The 17,707-nt window shown below is 42.9% G+C and overlaps 1 protein-coding gene across 15 annotated transcripts in view; it reads right to left on the reverse strand.

Moving 5' to 3' along the window:
* LOC134540220 (semaphorin-1A-like) overlaps positions 1-17,707 on the reverse strand; it is a 411,248-nt gene that overhangs the window by 68,074 nt on the left and 325,467 nt on the right. For all 15 annotated transcript variants that reach the window (XM_063382822.1, XM_063382830.1, XM_063382825.1 and 12 more), the window contains 2 exons: positions 15,796-15,892; positions 8,530-8,581 (listed from right to left, as the gene is read on the reverse strand). In XM_063382822.1, coding sequence (XP_063238892.1) covers positions 8,530-8,581; positions 15,796-15,892 — 149 coding nt within the window. The remainder of the gene's footprint in view (positions 1-8,529; positions 8,582-15,795; positions 15,893-17,707) is intronic.

Genomic DNA, 17,707 nt, shown 5'->3' on the forward strand with positions numbered 1-17,707 from the left:
CGCCTTCTCTCGCAACAACCCTGCTACCACCCTGCCGTCAGTTGACGCCCGCTGAACAGCAAGACATTTCAGGGGCGACCTCCGCAAAACCTTTGAATATATATACTGTATAGAAGTCGCCAGCCCAGGTTAAAATTTCTAATACGGTTTTGAGGTGGTCTGCAATCGCCACCATCTCTAGGGCATCGACTTGTGGTGGTCCCTAGCGGACAAGTGTCGAACTCTTCAAACACCCCTTCCCCCTCCCGCTGAACGACCTTGAGCTGCAGTGAATGACAGTGGGCGACAGTGCTGCGCTCTAACGTGTAAATGACAACTAATACGATACAGGGCGTTACGGAAGCGCACTGCAGCGGTGAATTTCCCAAGCTGCTCTCTTACGCTTCTGAAAAACGTAGAGTAAATCCTATCCACTCGCGACTTCTATGCAGTATATGTATTCAAAGGCAAAACTGTACCTCCCGAGCATGGTTGAATGTCATTTGGATCATTATTTGAGTTCTGTGGTGATGTTACTGGTTTCCCGCCCCTCAGGGCACTGGTTAGATCCGACAGTCCTCTTTGTCACGACGGGTCATGCGTCGCCTGTCGTGTGAGACGTCCTTCGCCGGGTGGTCTCCTCTCTCGCCCAGAGTTCTCCATGCGAGCTGTGAGCCAATAGGAGACCCGGTACGATCGTGTAAGTACCTACTTCAATTTTAGCATATCGAGTAATTTAATCCGCGAATTTTTTCAGGTCCCTGCATATGATCCAATGAGAACGCATACCAAATAGATCTACGATTCGCATGAACGAGACAATTTTTTTTTGTCAGACAGCTAAAACCTTTTCAGATATAATTTCCACGTGATTCAATTGGATATTTTCCAACTATCAAACTTAAATGATTTTTTTAAAATTGATTCTTGCACTGGAACATATTTATTTAAAACATTTTTTTTAAGGACATACGCCGTTGTTGGTTTTCACTGAATGTCATAGTGAAACCACAAGAATGGACAAACACACAGAAAAACGACCCAAAATCAGCCGATAACAAATGTGTAAACGCCAGATAGAACAGAGAATTACGTGGTCGAAATTAGAAACAATATCACGGCACAAACAATCACGAGACGGTAGCAAAAAGAACACATAATACAAACAACAAACTTGCAACGCAGCGACAAAACAGATGGACCCAACTACGATACAAAAAATAAACATATTCTGGACACCACTACGACAGCATAGACAAAACACAGTAGGCTTCGGAATCTGATATATGTTCCTGTCATCGGGCACTTGCATTATTGCGCACTTTCATAATGCATACTTACACACATTATTATATTATTCTTTTATGATTGTAGTTACACGCGGCGGCCACACACCCGGGTGAGTCTGCGACAGACAAATACCGCCGCTACGCCCTAAGTTCAGCCCCGGGCGAGCCCTCTCACACTTGAGCGGCGATACCAACCGAGGTGTCGCGACAGTCACGACTCCAGAGCCCATGTCAACCAGCCTGGCTTCACTTATCCGCCAGTAACTACATCATCACGTGCTCTCCGGACTGTCTGCAGGGGCCTGGAGATGTGACGGGAAGCATTCTTTTCACAGACGAGAGAGCAGAACTCCCGATCGTGCATCTTCGTTTTTATTTTTTATTTTGGACAACTCATGATAACTAATAGTCAATTAGGTTAGGTTAGCTACATTATAAATACTTTAAAACATTGTGGACGGTTGATTTGGTTTGGATAGCTACATTAAAGATACTGCGAAAGCATGTAAACGGTTTCCTGGCCCTGGATAGCTACATATTAAAAGGTTATTTGCTAAGCAACCTTCGGGGAACTTCGGGTGTGGCTCTATCGTCTGTGAAATGAAGGCTTCCCAGATGTGACAGGCTTGGTTACCTTATTGTCCACGGCGGGCGAAACAAACATAGGTATGCTAAAGATGCCATCCGTCGCCGACATAAGTCCCCCGACCTCAGGGATGAGCGAGTGTCCCGCGACCCCGCCATGGGGGGGGGGGGGGGGGGGGGCAGGAGGAAGAAGTCCCGACGGTAATTTCTTAAATATTCACCCGAAGCCGGCGCGAGAGCTCGTCATCATCACGGAGATAAAATAAAAAAATTAAAAACTCTCGCGAAGCAGACAAGCGACTGCCAAGGAACTGCGATAAGACACGAGAGAGAGAGAGAGAGAGAGAGAGAGAGAGAGAGAGAGAGAGCTGAAAGGCGGAACTGCAAATCTGGATAACAAATTCAGCTCATAATTTCTCTAATGAAGTCTGTTTGAATTTGTAATATTCATAGAACCAGGAATCTGCGCCGTGACATGCCCTCATTGGCCGGCCGTGTGCGCACACTCACTGCGGCACAGCTGAGTAACAACAGGGAGGAGAGAGTAGCAAGCAACACAGGCTGTGCAACGAACAGGAAGATGACAATACATCTCAAAAGAAAAGAAAAAGTACACAGCAATAAAGGAATGATAAAATAGAAGAAGGAACTATGGATTGCTTCAGGAGAAAGGGAAGATCAGAAGACTCTGCAAGAGACAATGACTGCACTGAAGTATAACATCACCCACATAATTGAAGAGATAACACACACTGGATGACAAATAAACAATAGGTAACACAGACTGAGCCCTGAAAATAATACAGTACGTATGAAAACATACATAGAAAAGAGAATTAGTTATAACTGCCTTATGTTTAAATAATGAATAGTTCTGCGAACTGTACGCACGGACACATGTCAAAAGATCCCCGTGAATCAGAATTTTGACATTTGGCGAAAGATGGATGGTCATACTTGTCATGGAACATAACTAAACAAAAATAACAGTTTGTCTAACTAAACTTTTATTTTATTTTTGCCTTATATACTTAAAACCAAATTAAAAATTATGAAAATATTTCAAATTATCGTCAATAATCTGAACAGAAGCATTAGCAGAATACTGGCGCGTGAGCATGATTGAAGAATGAAATGAAATACCCACTGCGAACTTAAATAATTTATTAAGTGCATCATGTTTAAAACGAACATCTTAATATGATGAAGACATAATAGACATAAGCACCTTAAACCAAACAACATGGCACATTCGTGGATTTGTTGGTACAGGAGACACCTTCTCTACAAAACTAGCCCCGGTGGTCAAGTCATCAATGCACCGGGCTTGTGACTGAGGTTCCATGCTATAGTCATGGGCTTGGCACCCCCCCCCCCTCTCCGAGGGTCCCCGCTTGCGCTTGCAAAATCTTAACTGAGAGATGGGAATGATAAACTTTATACCCCACCTCCCTGACAATTCTACAGATTTTCGCTCATGATTTACAGTCATAAATGGTGCACGGTTTGTTTTGGAATTAATTATAATTTCCAAGCCATCCCTACGTGTGTTAACGCACTTCCGATTGGTAGCGACCGCATCCCATTCTCTAATTACCATGCCTCACGTTGGAGACGTTAACTCCGCCCACAACACACACGTGATTGGCCGCGAGGCGAGGGCGCGGCCTGTGATTGGCCGCGAGGGGAGGACGCGGGGGGCAGGAGGTCCCTCACGCAGCCAGGCCTGATGGATGGCTGCCTCCTGTTGTCCCGGGATCATGCCCGGCGAATAAAAAAGAAGAAAGCGGGAGGGAAAAGAAAACAGTTACGACTTCCTCTTCGACGGAGCCCTATCTCGTGTTCGCGATCTGGAAGAGCGAAAAGGGAGGACAGACACAAAAAAAATACGACACAAAGAAACAAAAAAAAAAACGAGGGAGTAGGAAATTCATCCGCTCTGGTCTGAAACATTTCTCATGTTTCCCCCTTTCGTTCACGGCAAGAATATTTCTCCCCCCTCCCCTTCCATTTCCCGACCGCCATCTCCGCTCCTGGCAACTCCGAGCATAATTATTTCTGTGCGGCGAAAATTTCGTGAAAGAAATGTAGGAGCAGACGCGACTGCCAAAACAAACCGATTCAATTTCCTCCGGTACGTTGGTCACACTGCGAGAGGCGAGTTAAGTCTCGTCTGCGTCACGTATTTGCGTGAACATTCTCTTCGGAAATATTACAAAAATATGTTTCAAACATACGAGCAGCCAAGTAACCATTAAATATAAAACCTAAGCGATAACATTTATTTATATGAAAATTTACGCATTTTGCTAGTAAAATTTATTCTTAAAGACGGCAAATTGAAGAAGTAAAAGAAAAAAAGGTGAGCTAGAATACACTACTTTAACAAACCTAAATTAATCTTGAACCAGAACACAGAAAGCACCAAAGTTTATAATTATTAAAGTATGTATTGAAAATTTATCGCTTAAGTAAAAAAAAAAAAACAATTAAAATCTGGTACGGGTCAAGTTAGGATGGAAAAACTACAGAAAGAAGTCTCACAAATTGATACGAATGAACGTATTTACTATCTGGCGCTGGAGAAGTTAGTACTCCCACGATATAACACTTATTTAAAGAGTCAGTGCCTAACCGTAGAACAGACTTGGCACAGACAAACCCCTCCCCCCCCCCCCCCCCCCCCCACCACCCGCTCGGACAAAGTAGACACTGCTTGCCCCTGGTGAATCTACTTGCTCGCGGAGCAGGCATGCACTGCGGGTGGTCTGCCCGTAACACGACAGGCGCACTCCACAGACTCCGGGCGTCCTAATGCCACCAATCACAATCAAGCAGACCTACCACAGAGAAATAATTACGAATTCCTTCCCAAACGCACATAAGAACCCGTGCGTTAATGCTAGTAACGTCTCCATGCTAATTACGGCGGATGCTGGTTATGCTCGAAAAGGATTGTTCATAACCTTGGCCTCCATCTCCATGTTTTTTGTTAATTACCTGAAGAGCATCACTCAGCATCTCTGGACCTCGCGGCAACATCCACCGCTACACTTGGTACACGCTCGAATTAACATTTTCGGGAGTCCTCATTAGCATTAACCCTGAGATCGCTACTCTACGAAATTAACTTTGGTATGTTAATTGTGGCCATGTTAGATTTGTAAACCACTACATTTTTTTTAATTTGAATATAATAACAAGTAAACAATTTGTATGACATTTTACACAAAGAGTTAACTGTAAATAATAATCTAATACGTGACCCAAATTCCTTAGCTCGTTACCAACTAAATATATCATATCTGGTTAGCGCTTAAAAGATCAGTTTCTGAAACCTTACTTTTCGAATCGACTACCAGTATCCTTCGCCACACACGCCTAAACAACATTGTTAAGAGCCCAGAGACCTCAAAGCATGGGTCACATAAGGCGGAACTACCTGTGTTGATAACTAGAAAAGTTGCTATCAATGTATCCTAATGTTCAAAAACGAAAGGTAGAAAATACGGATCACCATTTCAAACACAGAAATTTATTTCGAGTCGTTAATTCGAGAAATACTGTTTTCAACATGGGTGTACGCAAGTACACGAGCGTATACAAGTATACAGTATACAAGATAGTGAACACATTGTTTTATCGCGGGTCTAGGGACGATTCCGGGTTGACCATGATTGTATTCGTACGAAGTCTATTCCGCACGGTTAAAGATTTATGGAATTAAAATCATTCTATTCAATCCACTGATTTCCAAAGTTCATGTGAATGTTCTTAAAATATTGGATTCGTTTTAAATTTGGTAATTTTTATAGAAACGCATGTAATACTATTTCAAGTACTTTAACTATTTTAATCATCATGTAGTATTTCGGAAGACATTATGGATATTATTTTTTTAAGATGATTTATTTTTTTCATCCTTCGAAGAAAAACTGTGCTTAAAATTGCCTCTTAACCACTTAAATACGTTGTTTTTTTAGTTATCATATTTTTAGGTTGCGATTTGTTTTTACCAAGTATGGCGTTTAGACGTTTGACAAAGTTATTTATATTTTCGTTGAGTACCCAGTGAGGAGGACGGTGACGCAGAGAGATATAGAGATAGAGATAGAGAGAGAGAGAGAGAGAGAGAGAGAGAGAGAGAGAGAGAGTGGTGACGTCAGAGGGCAGAGCGCGGCTTGCGCAAGGCGGGAGAAAGGGAAGAGCTGTGGGACAGGAAATGTCACTGGCGGCCCGGGGCATCCCCCCCCCCCCCCACAAGGTGGGCGGACCGCACGACCTGCTAGTTCGGCGCCCACACACGCCCCTGCTGTAGGCCGCTCAACACACACACACACACAGTGTGTGTGTGCATGTGTGTGGAGTTCATGCGCGACAGACGTGAAACTTCTTTCTTATTATATCACTACTTATAGGAAACATAATTCTCTTTGGCTGAGGTCGCAGATAAAAAAAAAATTCAAGTATGAGAGCGCTATAATTTGCTATTGCGCAAGTATGTAAGTGTGCATATTATCTTTGAAAGATTTGTGCAATGGAAGTGCATGACTAGATGTAAGCTTTTGGACATACGCCATTGCTAAGCACATGTATGTCTGTAGAAGAAAACTACAAAAAAAACCCAAAAGACAAAAACAAAAACACAAATTAAGCAAAAAATTGCTATTGTCAACAGGATATAAACACCACATAATATTCCATAACAGGAATATGGTCAAAAAAAACAAACAAAGAAAACAAAGAAAAATGGACTAACAGAACAAAAAAAAACACAAATGATGACAGTACAAAAATATTGAACCCAAAAAAATTCAGCACAACAGTTGTAACGAAACAAAAACACGACAAAACGAATAGACGAAACAAACACAATAGTTTTCCAAAACAGAAACAAGTATGTATGTAAGTAAGTATGTAAGTGTGCCATTATACTGCGTCATTTCTACCTCTCCCCTATGCTATATCTCCTCTACCGGTTCCCCCACCACGTGTACCTATTCTACTCTTGCGATCGTTTTTTTTTTTTTTTTTTTTTTTTCGTGAAGCTCGAAAATTGTAGCCCCTCAGCAAGGAAGTCTCGCTTCAAAAAGCGCTGGATAGACAAATACTTCTCACTGTAATAGCTCACTTGACACTAAACAGTACACAACGGAGGTTCACAACTGTAACAAGAGTCCCACAGTTGCCAGGCGCTGCACTTTCCGTTACGCTCCGAGATGCCCTGCCTCGCCCTAACACCGCCGGCTGCAGAGTGGCTCAAGTAGCGCTGACACGGCTCATGAGTAGAGACCGGAAAACTTCGTGATTTCACTGACCTATAGGATAGACTCCATGATCCTTTATGCACTCGGGGAAATTATATCAGCTCATTGGCTACTGACTCGAGACACCTGTTAACTGTGATGCTCGTGGTTCGATACTTCTTCTGTTGAAGTTTTTTTCACGGGCTCAGAGTCCTTCGGGTAAACTGTGGCCCATTCACTGGAGCAGCAGGACAGACTATTTGGAGTCTAGCCTGTCGCGAAATGAATCCGCGAATTTTTAAGGTCTCTACTCATGAGGCCACGACCCTCCCCACCACACTCCACAAGCGTGCGCTCATTGGCTGCTGCCTCCCCTCAGTCACGCTCGCGGTCCTGCAGGAGTACAGGCGCTTGCAGTCCACACTGTCGCCACATCTCGCTGCGGCGGGCACAGCCTCGGCAACAGTTCTGCTTTACACAACGCCTTCAGTTTAAAGGTGCCATATCAATTAATTTCCGAAACTAATGTGCAATGCATCAATCAATAAGTATTCTTAAAAAAACAAAAAAAAAAAACTATTCTTTCAGACGGTCCAAAAATAATTTTTTTGAAAATTCTTTTAGCTTTTTTGACGTGATAACGTCTTATTAATCGATGAACGCCGGCTGCACGCACGAAAAAGTGTCACGTTCCACCTGCGCCAAGCGTGAAGAACCGGCCAACCACCGTGCGAGAAAATCTTCTATAATGTCAAACAGGTTAAGGCGGGCTTTTTAACTAATTGTTCATGATTATATTTAAACAAATAATTATTTAAATTAAATTTCCAAAAACTGTAAATAATATTTGAAAATTAAAAAGTATGCAATTTTTCAAAAATGTTTTCTTATGAGGTTATCACGTAAAATTATCGTCCGTAAACCAACTTTACAGACAAACACCCCCCTCCCCTTTTAAAGTTAAATCAAGGAACCTATCTCACAGTTCAAATAAAAATTCATCTAAAAGGTATTTTGGTGAAGGAAATGTCGGTAAACGTGGGATAAAGAGCCAGAGAAACAGCAGAGATCAGGAAACCAACAGCTCCCGTGAGCAGCTGTGACGACGCTGTCATACGTCATTGGCCGCGTCCTGCAAGCGTCGAGCTCACTAGCGCCAGCGGATAACCTCTCGGACGCACGTGACACAAACACGGCAGTGAAACTAACCAGTCACTAGAAATACCTGCGTAAGTGCTTGTTGGCACGCACGTGCACACATGATTGGCCACGACGTGCCCCAAGCAATACTTCACCCGGTGAACAGCCGAAGCTATGTGACAAGGACATTGAAGTTTAGCCAACGAGGTCAGAAACCCCCCTTATTTCTGTCATTCCCTAAAAACAAACCGTTTTCGTGACGTAGAGAGAAAAGATGATGTTGGACTCACCTGGTCGATGAACTCTGTGAGATCTCGCAGGCTGATGTTGTAGACGATGTTCCTGCAACAGAAGAGAGACAGTGACAGATCCGCAAGGACACAACATCCACACAGGGCAGCCACGGGCCACTTCACTGTCGTCGCGACACAAATAATCCTTACAATTATTGTCAACTAATATCAGCTTGTATTCTGCCAAAAAAAAAAAATATTTAATTGGCCTAACTATATTTCACGAGAAGAAAAATTAATACTGACTACTTGAAAAAAAGTTTATCTAAAAAAAACTTTTTTCCGAAATGTTTACACTGTAAAAATTACGGTAAATTTGCGGTTTTTCAACAAAGAATTTAATTGAAATAAACGAAAAGTTCTTCGCAATTTAAAATAGTTGAATCATCGTAGGAAAATACGCCTTATTTTGACATTTGTAAATGTATAATAACTGAGAAATAAATATATAAAATATAACCAAAGAAACGTTACATTAGTTATATAAAGATGAAAGTTAAAAAGAGCAATTTATTAAAATTCAATATTATGTATAAACTAAAAACGTATAAATTATTATAAATTATAACATTGTTACATGAATCACTGAAAAAATAATTAAATAAAAATTAGTATTTAAGTAAAGTACAGGTACAAAGTTATAACAATATATAAAACTTATTTAAATACCAAAGCCATCTCTTCATCAGTTAAATTATGTAGCCATATATTAACATGTTTTATTTCATTTGAAAATAATTTTTAGTTTTTAGTTTTGCAGGAAGAATAACAACAATTTTTGGAAGAAAAAATTCTAAAGATCTCTTGAGATATTGTTTTATGAAATGTAACCAGCATTCTTCGTAAACTGAAGGTGGAAATATTTCAACAGTGTAAAGCATAAGTGTTGATGTGGCTCTATCAGACGAGTAAAGCCCTCCCTGTGGGATCACAGCCTCTAGGTCCAGGACTCGCAGTGGCCCGGTCACCCGCTCTTATCAGCGCGAGGACATTTCAATTCGCGCCGCTTTCCCGCCGCCATTTTTCAAACATTCTCCCCGCCGAGACGCGCGCCCGTGGCGAACATTATTCATTCTATTCCCGGGGCGTTTTTTACCCCGTGGGGGGGGGGGGAGTGGGGGGGGGGGGGGTGTTAAACCCCAAACTCCGAGGGCCGGCCGACCCAAGGCTCGCTTCGCAGACGACCGCGGCTAACACAGATTTATTTATCTTAAATGTTAGCCGAGCTTACTGTAGGTGCACTCAAGTTTGCACAACTGTTTTCTTTAAACTTTAACTGTAGGAGTTAAGATCTGTAATGTTGCAGTGTATTTATAAGAGTAAAGAAAACATTAATTTTATCGGCATTTTTTTTCTTTATTTTTGCTACAATGTTTATTACCTACTTTCCTAATTTTATAAAGTTAAAAAGAATTTGTGTTTTTTTTTTAATGAAAATGAATTTTAATTGTGCCCACAGCAGTTTAACTCGACTGAGAGGATTGCGGTCTGGAAGTGGTAGTGATTTTTTTTAAAAAATAAAACCATATATATCCATGTTTAATTGTTTATCAAATGTGTTTTCTACTAAAAAAAGTCCTTACTAAATGTGTTTTAGGAATTCAAAGTAATATTTTTATTTCAATCGTAACCTGCACTGGAAGCACGATATCATGTGGTATACGCTTTTAAAAAGATGGATGAATCGTCGTATCTTGGTTGGTAATTGAACATCTAAGCTTCATTTCTGGACATTACCTCCCAAAATCAAGTTGAAATAACCAATCCTGCACACAAACTACCCTAAGCGCGCATGCAGGATGTCAGAAACGTGTAGTGTTTTTATTTTTCGATCATAAGCCTAACAAGTTATTTTTCACGGTGACGATATGAAGCTAAGTTTATTAATTTAATTTATTTAGTTTCACTAAGAACGAACATGCGTTTCTCGCAAAAAAAATTGATTAAAACAATATTTGCAAGAAGAAATCATCTGAAACCCTCGCGTGTCTGGGCTTTTGGGTTCTGACCACGTAGAAGGCTACGAGTTCACCGACGTTTCGGTCGGAATTGCAATCGCCATCCTCAGGGGAGCGGTCTCGGACAGTGGCAGCGAAAACCTGCGATCCTCAAACTCTGTTTTCAAATGTTGTGTTCATCAGTCATTAAGTTTGGTATTTTAAAAAAAAATTTCCATGCGCTTCTGAAAAGTTTACTTTGTTAGGATAATGTGCAGGTCTATTTTCCTACGCAGCGCCACTCACGAGGCGAACCAGACATTGCCATCAATCCTGCCGCGGCAGTTCGGGAAAGTAGTTCTGAAAGAGTGCAGACGCGCGGGTCGCTGAAACAATGTGGAATATCGCCATTAATCACGCGGCCGGCCCGGGCGATAAGGGCGAGTCTGGCGCGCCCCGATATTGAAGCAAGTCGCGGGTCGGGCGGCCAAAGAGAAGTAGCTGGAGGGGAGAGGGTGAAGGGGGAAGACGGATGGCGAGATGGCGCTGGGCCAAGCTCGCGAGGGGACCCCCCTCCCCCCCTTGTCCACATACTTGCCGCACTGCAGCCAACTGCGAGGGCGTAAATCTCCCTTCGGCAAAGACGCTCCGGACAAAGGCTTGCCAACCCGCGTCGTGTCACGCCAGCAAAAAAAGAAAGAAGAAGAAAAAAAGAATCTTTCCAGAAGTTTGGGAGTTCGGCTTTTCCCGCGGCCGTCTTCCAGGTCTCGTGGATGATCGAGGGTAAGGAGGGGAGGGGGGGGGGGGGGTCCGAGTATGAATGCGGCGGACCGATTCTTTCCTTCCGCGCCATTGGCTGTGGGCCCGCCAATAGAACACTGTCAAGCGAGGTGCTGCTAGGACATATCCATGATTCTTTGCTGTGTGACATCTCAGCTCCAGGCGGGAGTCATTCCGCGAATAGGACGGAAGTCGCACGGAACGGAAAATGTGCAACGACGGTGCTGCCATCTGCGGCGGGTGGCGCGAACCAAAGTTCACAAAGCCAAAGGGGAAACTTTATATCACTGACTGTTTAATGGATTTTATCAAGATGGGCAGTATTATAGTTAAATTCCTTGTCGAATATCAGGTCCAAAGTAGGGGTTTGGGATTATTTTTCAAGTCTTTTTAACTTTTATCGGAGCCGTTTTATTACTTAGTTTAAAATCCCGCTCTGCAAGAAGAATGATTCAGTAGTCGACGTCGCTGCTCCGTCAGCGAATCCTAGCGGCGGGTGCGGAAACTAAGTTTGATTCGCACCCAGAAATTTAGTTGAAAACACAACTGGAGTATATTTATCACGCTCGGCATTATTTTAAAAAATTCTATGTTAAATTTCGACCCAGAGTCTTATATTACGTGAGTATTTGCAACATGAGAACACATGAGGTTGGATGTTCACACATCTCCGGCGAGGACTGAGAGACTGGCTCACTGGGCGCGCCCCTCAGCGCGAGTACGCCACTGACTCGCCTCGAGCGTAAATAAAAACAACTGAATGGGATTTTGAAACTCAACTCGTGAAAAAAAAAAATATTGTTAGAACTAGATAAAAGGGAAATATATAATAAATGTATATATAAACCAATGACGCCATCTTGGATTCAGCAGTTTTTTTTCTCAAAAGCATTGAAATTCACATTTATTCAACAGCAACACCGGAGCCGATACGATGGCAAAGATTATTACAGGAAGACTGGCTGCATTTAGATTCGAAAGCGAATGAGGCATCGACAATGTAACAGCCGTTGCCGGGAGACACGGAGAGACAACAACAGTTACAATAAGCCGTCGCCATGGAGATAATCGGGAAAACGCTATAGTAAAAAAATATATAAATGTGAAAATGAAGGAGTAAAACGAATTTCCAAAAATACATATCTCTATATCACAGGCGGGGCTGGACAGAGAGGAGCGAATGTGGTCGGTGACGGAACAGAGGCCCGTGTATGATGCTGGGGGGGGGGGGGGGAGAGGGAGAGAGAGAGAGAGAGAGAGAGTAGCGCTCATTGAGCAAGCCACGCGATTACCGCCCCTTGACGGATCTCATTATGAGCCGCCTCTCGGATCTCCCGTGACGACAGTGGGAGTGTGTTCACGGAGTGCGTCCACTTGAACAAATAAGTGAGCATTTCAAACATTTTTGTAGCCACATTAAAAAAATCTATAATTTAAATAAAAAAAACGTGAATGTGTGTATGCAGTTGCATAATAACTGCAAGTAGATTGTCACCAAGACAAGTACAGTCAGCAAGGAAACTTACTCGAGGAATAACTACAAGGATATCCATCTACCGCAGAGGAAAGACGATGAAGCAATACAAGGAGAAGGACAGCCAGCTAATGAACACGTCGAGGCACTAACTGCAGCTCAGCACGCGCCGTGACTGTTGCACTCTGCAGGGTTGAGGGGGGGGGGGGGCAGTCAGGAAGTGCCCTAATGACTTACCGCACGAGGAGGGGTGGGGGGAGACTCCCTCACGGCGATAGGCATCAAGAAAAAAGGCGCCGTGGAGGTCCTACTGCGCTCGGTCCCCCGACTGTACGTCTGCATGAATATTACAAGCCCGGCCACAATGCAGCAGTCCCCATCTGACATGTGCGTGGCACGCACTGGCCCCTTGCACGCACGTGTAACACACACCGCCCGGCGCCTGGGCGGAGACAATGCGTCCTCCCCTCCTACCCGGGCTTAACGCTCCCACTCGCCACGTCTTGTTTGCTGACGCCAGCCAGAGCACGGGGAGCCTACCATTCACTCGTCCTTCTGGACATACCCGAATACTCACGTTGGCAAGCCTTCTTTCAACAGACGAGACAGCCAAGCGGCCGATCGTGCATCTTCGGTTTTTTTTTGTTCATTGTAAATAAATATACAACTCATGATAAATAATGGTCAATTAGGTTATGTTAGCTACATTATAAATACTTTAAAACATTGTGGACGGTTGATTTGGTTAGGATAGCTACATTAAAGATACTGTGAAATCATGTAAACAGTTTCCTCCAAATAAATACACCTGTTGTGGTACGGGGAAAAAAACGAGCATGAACTTCAGGGAACTTCGGGTTTGGCTCTCTCGTCTGTGAAAAAAAGGCTTACCAACGTGAGTATTCGGGTATGTCCAGAAGGACGAGTGAATCGTAGACTTCCCGCCAGGGTACAACTGCTGGACAAGTGCGACCCCTGCTTAGCAAACACTGGCACCTCCGCGGGGCGTAAGGTCCGAGCGGCGAGTTATTGTGACGCGTTCACTTGTGCAGGACATGCTACCTCCGGAACCGGGCCATCTTGGAAAAACGTAATTTGAAGAGGCCGTGTCTCTTTTCAAGGTTAAAGCAACGTTTTAATTTAAAAATCTTACAATGAAGTGTTAAAACAGACGCGAACCCGATCAGTGCCCATCAACAAGGCAAAGGAACTCCTTAGAATCGTAGTTCCCCCCCCCCTTTTCCCCTCCCGCTAATTACTTAATATCATTGAAGCTTAAATGGAGTTACCTTAGAGCCAAACGGGAGTCAAGAAACATAATAAACAAACGAAATACAAAAATGAATGAAGAATTACAACAACAAAAAGACGACAAAGACCTGGAATCAAACGGAATCCTATGAATAAATTAAATAGGAGGGGACGGGGAATAACACAGAAATACAAACAGTCGGTGCAGATCGAGATGACACTTGTCTCCGTAAGTAGAGCGACGAAGAAAACCACAAGTAAAGGAGCAAAGAAACCAAGTCAAAAAAATTCGAATATAAATTTCCTGACTCAAAAGTGATGCGAAGTAAACCTAAAACCACGGGGCTAAATATGAGTAAACAACTGAGGAAGTCGATATTTCACGGAAGATGAACATGCCCGCCTCAGCAATATAAATGGTAAAATCAGCAGGATTGCCGCGGAAAAGCTGTGAATAAAGCGAAGGTACGGAGACACTAAAACCGCGCGCTTTTATTGCGTGCTTGCCAGGTGGCGCATGCATTATGCAGCTGGGGGGGCAGGGCCAAAAAGGGCGTGAATTTGGCAACGCCTGAAGTGTGGAATCACGTAGCCGAGTTAGCGGGGCGAGGAAGGGAGGGGTGTGTGTTTTATTCAGCGCGGCGGCGCGGCGCGGCCTGATAAGGGCAGGAGGGGGCAGGCGATACCCACCCTTAACGCGGCCGTTAAGGCGAGGAGACGGAACCACCCCCTGGACGACAACAGCCAGGTCATTAATATTGATGTTGCTCCAGCGCTGCTCTGCCGCCGGCCTGGGGGCGCTGCGCTGATAAACCCGCTATGCTCGTCAGTCGTCGCCGCTGTTCGTCTCCTGCCTCGTCATCCACTTCATAGAGTCAGCTTCCGAACAGCTTACCGTCAAGTGTTACTGCCGTGCGACTTTTAGTTATTTACTGAATATCCATGCAATCCAATGCTAACCTTTCAGATATCTAAAAGATTTTTTTATTGAATAAAAATTATCTCTGAGCATTTTTTTTACGTGTTTCTGTAAAAGTTAAGCTTTATTTTTGTGAAATTTTATACCGTACGTAAACTTCTCAGGTTAAAAGTTGAGTGCCACTGACTAATTCATGAGATAAATATAATTTATGTGGTAACTAAACTCCGGTAGCGAAATGCACAAGACTCTCAAAGTAAAGTCACGCTACAGAAAGCTGAGACGAGTGTGATGTGACAGCAGCTCGGGGAGCACCCCGAGACAACCGCCGCCTGAGGTGCCGGAGCAGACGCCATTGGTCGAGCTCGGGACCGCAAGGCACACCACGGCACTTGTCCTCGTGTGGGAGCCCGGCAGACGCAGGGACGCCCAAAAGGTTAGGCCCGGCAAACAAGATACATTCCCATCTTTGAAGGGACACTTCTTTGCTGAGGGTGCTACAATATTCGAGCGTTACGAAAATTCCAAACGAATTAGGGGAATAGTTAGGTACGTGGTGGGGCAAACGGGGGCGGAGGAGACGGCAGGGGAGAAGTAGAAATGACAGAGCATACTTGCATACTTGCACACTTGCATACTTACATACTTGCACACCTGCATACTCAGACAATAGCACACTTGCATTCTTATACACTAGCATACTTGCACACTTGCATACTTGAACACTTGCATACTCGCACCTGCATACTTGCACACTAGCATACTCGCACACTTGCATACTCGCACGCTTGCATACTTACACACTTTCATAATTACATGCTTGCACACTTACATACTTGAACACTCGCACACTTGCATACTTGGACACTTACAATAACCACCCTGCAAGTGGTAGGACTGACCTGGCTCCGACGAGCAGCGAGCTGTGGTCCTTCTCCAGCAGCTTGAAGTGGTCCTTGTGGGACTCGTTACCCAGGAACCTCTGCGGCGTCAGCTCGCCTGCAACACGGGGCGCGAGGTCAGTGCGGCCGAACCCACTGCTTCCCACTACTTCCCACTACTCTACCCTCGCTGCTACTGCACTGCGTCTCATCTCAGTCTGCACCGCACAACCACAGCAGTTACAACCACAACTGTGTTATGTAATGACAATACAATTCCTAAATATACTTCTTTAAAAATGCATTTTGTAAAGGAAAATTTAGAATGAGAATTTTGGAAATACTTATTCCTGTTGTATTCCATCAAGAACATCATATGATAATATTAAATTCTTACTTCTAAGGAAGCATAATTGAAAGACACTATCTTGGTTTCAAAGATTTTTGTCATAAAATATATTTATATAATTTAAAATTATTTTTTTTACTATAACACATAATTAAAGGGATGCATTCTTATTAATAGTGAGTTACAGCTTGAAATAATTTATCCTGTGAAATAATAATTGGTGTTTAAAATAATGTTTTTCTTCCCTTCAGAATATATACGTCTGTAATAATACTGCCAAAAGACAATGATTTATGGTCTTTGAAAAATAAAAAAATTAAAAATTATAAAACTTATAATTATTGATGGCATACAAGATAATTATTATAATGTTAGCAAGCCGGACGCCATTGTTTTTGCACTGTAATCTAAGAATGAGAGGGACAATATACACTCATTGTTATCCTTGTATTAACTGTACGGAAATGTGGTTCCTCTTATTCTCAGCTTATACCTCAACAGTAACACAGTGTTTATTAATTTTTTTTCCAACCGCTATAAGTTTTGACAGTCGAACATTTTTACAACCATTGTGGTTTGCTATTGGTAGCAATTTTTATTTGTTTTTTTTTATATTTTTAATGCACAGTCTGTTTGTCAAAAAATTGTTTGCACATGTAATATTTATCTAATGTATTCTAAGTCCAACTATAAATATCAAGGAATAGAAAGTAGCAAAGTTATCAAAGACGTAGTTTAGTGGAATATGACAAAGAAGTATGAAAGGAAACATGTAAATCACAAGAACACTTCTCAGTCCCGCGACAGTGTCCACACTTCATCGAGTGCGCTCTCGGCGCTCAGACGAGCTGGCGGCGAGCCTGTTTCACACGCGCACACGTCGCGCCGCAGTACGCGAGTGTGACCCTTATCGCAGAGATGTAAATGTGCGAGGCGATCCCCCCCTTCCCCCTCCAAACAAAAAATAATTACTTCTGCTGTTCCATTTGTGTCGTGTAGTGAGTTACACGAATAATCCACAAATTTTTAAAGCAACATTCAAATAAACTACATTTACTTTTTTACCTTAAAACAATGATGTTTATTAATGATTTAGCCACACTTAAGTCTCAGTCTTAAACGCTATGCTGATATATTTTTTATTTAGTGCACATTACTATTATTTAATAACTATTTTTGAAATTGCAATACTATATCTCTGTTGCATCTGTTGTTCTGTAACAAATATTTGCAACAGATATTCACAAAGTGTAACATAATGAGTGAAAATAGTCGCGAAATGTATCATAATCACGAACACTCGCGCGAATCATTACTATTAATTATACAACACCAAGTGAATTTCCGTAAAAATATATTTGCTAAATGACAACAAAAGCAACGGAGATACAGTGTTGCTGTCGCACAGAGGTTGTGCTAACAGTTTAGTCAGGGGTGTATCTGTATCAGTGAGGCGGGATGATAGCCGCGGTGTCTCCTCTGAACTATGAGATTTGAGCAGTGACCGTAACATTACACGGCGGAGAAAAAAGGATAAATGCATAATGAAAATCCTGTCAGTGCTTTCCAGGACCTGTACCGGTT

Source organism: Bacillus rossius, chromosome 16, assembly GCF_032445375.1.
Source record: "Bacillus rossius redtenbacheri isolate Brsri chromosome 16, Brsri_v3, whole genome shotgun sequence".
In the NCBI taxonomy this organism is placed as follows: Eukaryota; Metazoa; Arthropoda; class Insecta; order Phasmatodea; family Bacillidae; genus Bacillus; species Bacillus rossius.